Genomic DNA, 602 nt, shown 5'->3' with positions numbered 1-602 from the left:
GGGTGGAGATGTGTTGCCGTGATGGCGGTGTGCTGCTTGCTGGTTGGAACCGCACGCCGTTCCCCCAACACAAGCATGAAGTGACGGCGAAGCGCGTGGCGAGTGGCGGCCCCGTGTTTGTTACTGCGGTTGCGGCGCAGCTGCCTGCAATGTTTTCTCAAATTCCAGTAGGATCCGGCCAACTTTGCAAAGTCCACCCGTGGCATACACGCGAGGCGGTCAAACCGCCCGCCGTCCGCCAACCGCATCAGAGCTTCAGTCTCGTTTCGCACCTCACACCTGCCAAACATGCCGCCCCTCTCACCGCGCCGCAGTGCGCACAAAGCACCCCTCTCACCACGCCGCAGTGCGCACAAAGCAGCCCTGCGGGCGCTCTCGCTTGGCTTCGATGAACCACACGCCCCAGCGCCCCCAAAACCCCTCACAGCCACCCAACCCCTCCCGCAGAGCCGCACCTGACAAAAGTCAGTCGTCCCCAGCTGCCGCCCCTCCACCGCCCCTGCCGCCGCCGCCGCCGCCGCCGCCACAGAAGCATCTGCCGGCCCCAGCGGGCCCAGGGCCACCGGGCGGCGCGGCTTCGCGGGCGGGCACTCGAACGCCAT

At 67.3% G+C, this 602-nt stretch overlaps 1 protein-coding gene across 1 annotated transcript in view; it reads right to left on the bottom strand.

Annotated features, from left to right (window-relative positions):
* The window catches only part of MNEG_9406 (putative Cystinosin like protein), a gene marked incomplete at both ends in the record, with an annotated part of 2083 nt that extends 1481 nt beyond the window's left edge, over window positions 1-602 (bottom strand). The window contains one exon of the mRNA XM_014042124.1: window positions 456-602. Coding sequence (XP_013897578.1) covers window positions 456-602 — 147 coding nt within the window. The remainder of the gene's footprint in view (window positions 1-455) is intronic.

The sequence above is a fragment of the Monoraphidium neglectum genome, assembly GCF_000611645.1.
Source record: "Monoraphidium neglectum strain SAG 48.87 unplaced genomic scaffold scaffold01923, whole genome shotgun sequence".
In the NCBI taxonomy this organism is placed as follows: Eukaryota; Viridiplantae; Chlorophyta; class Chlorophyceae; order Sphaeropleales; family Selenastraceae; genus Monoraphidium; species Monoraphidium neglectum.
Note: the sequence above shows the minus strand (reverse complement) of the source record. Positions and strands in the feature narration are given on the sequence as shown.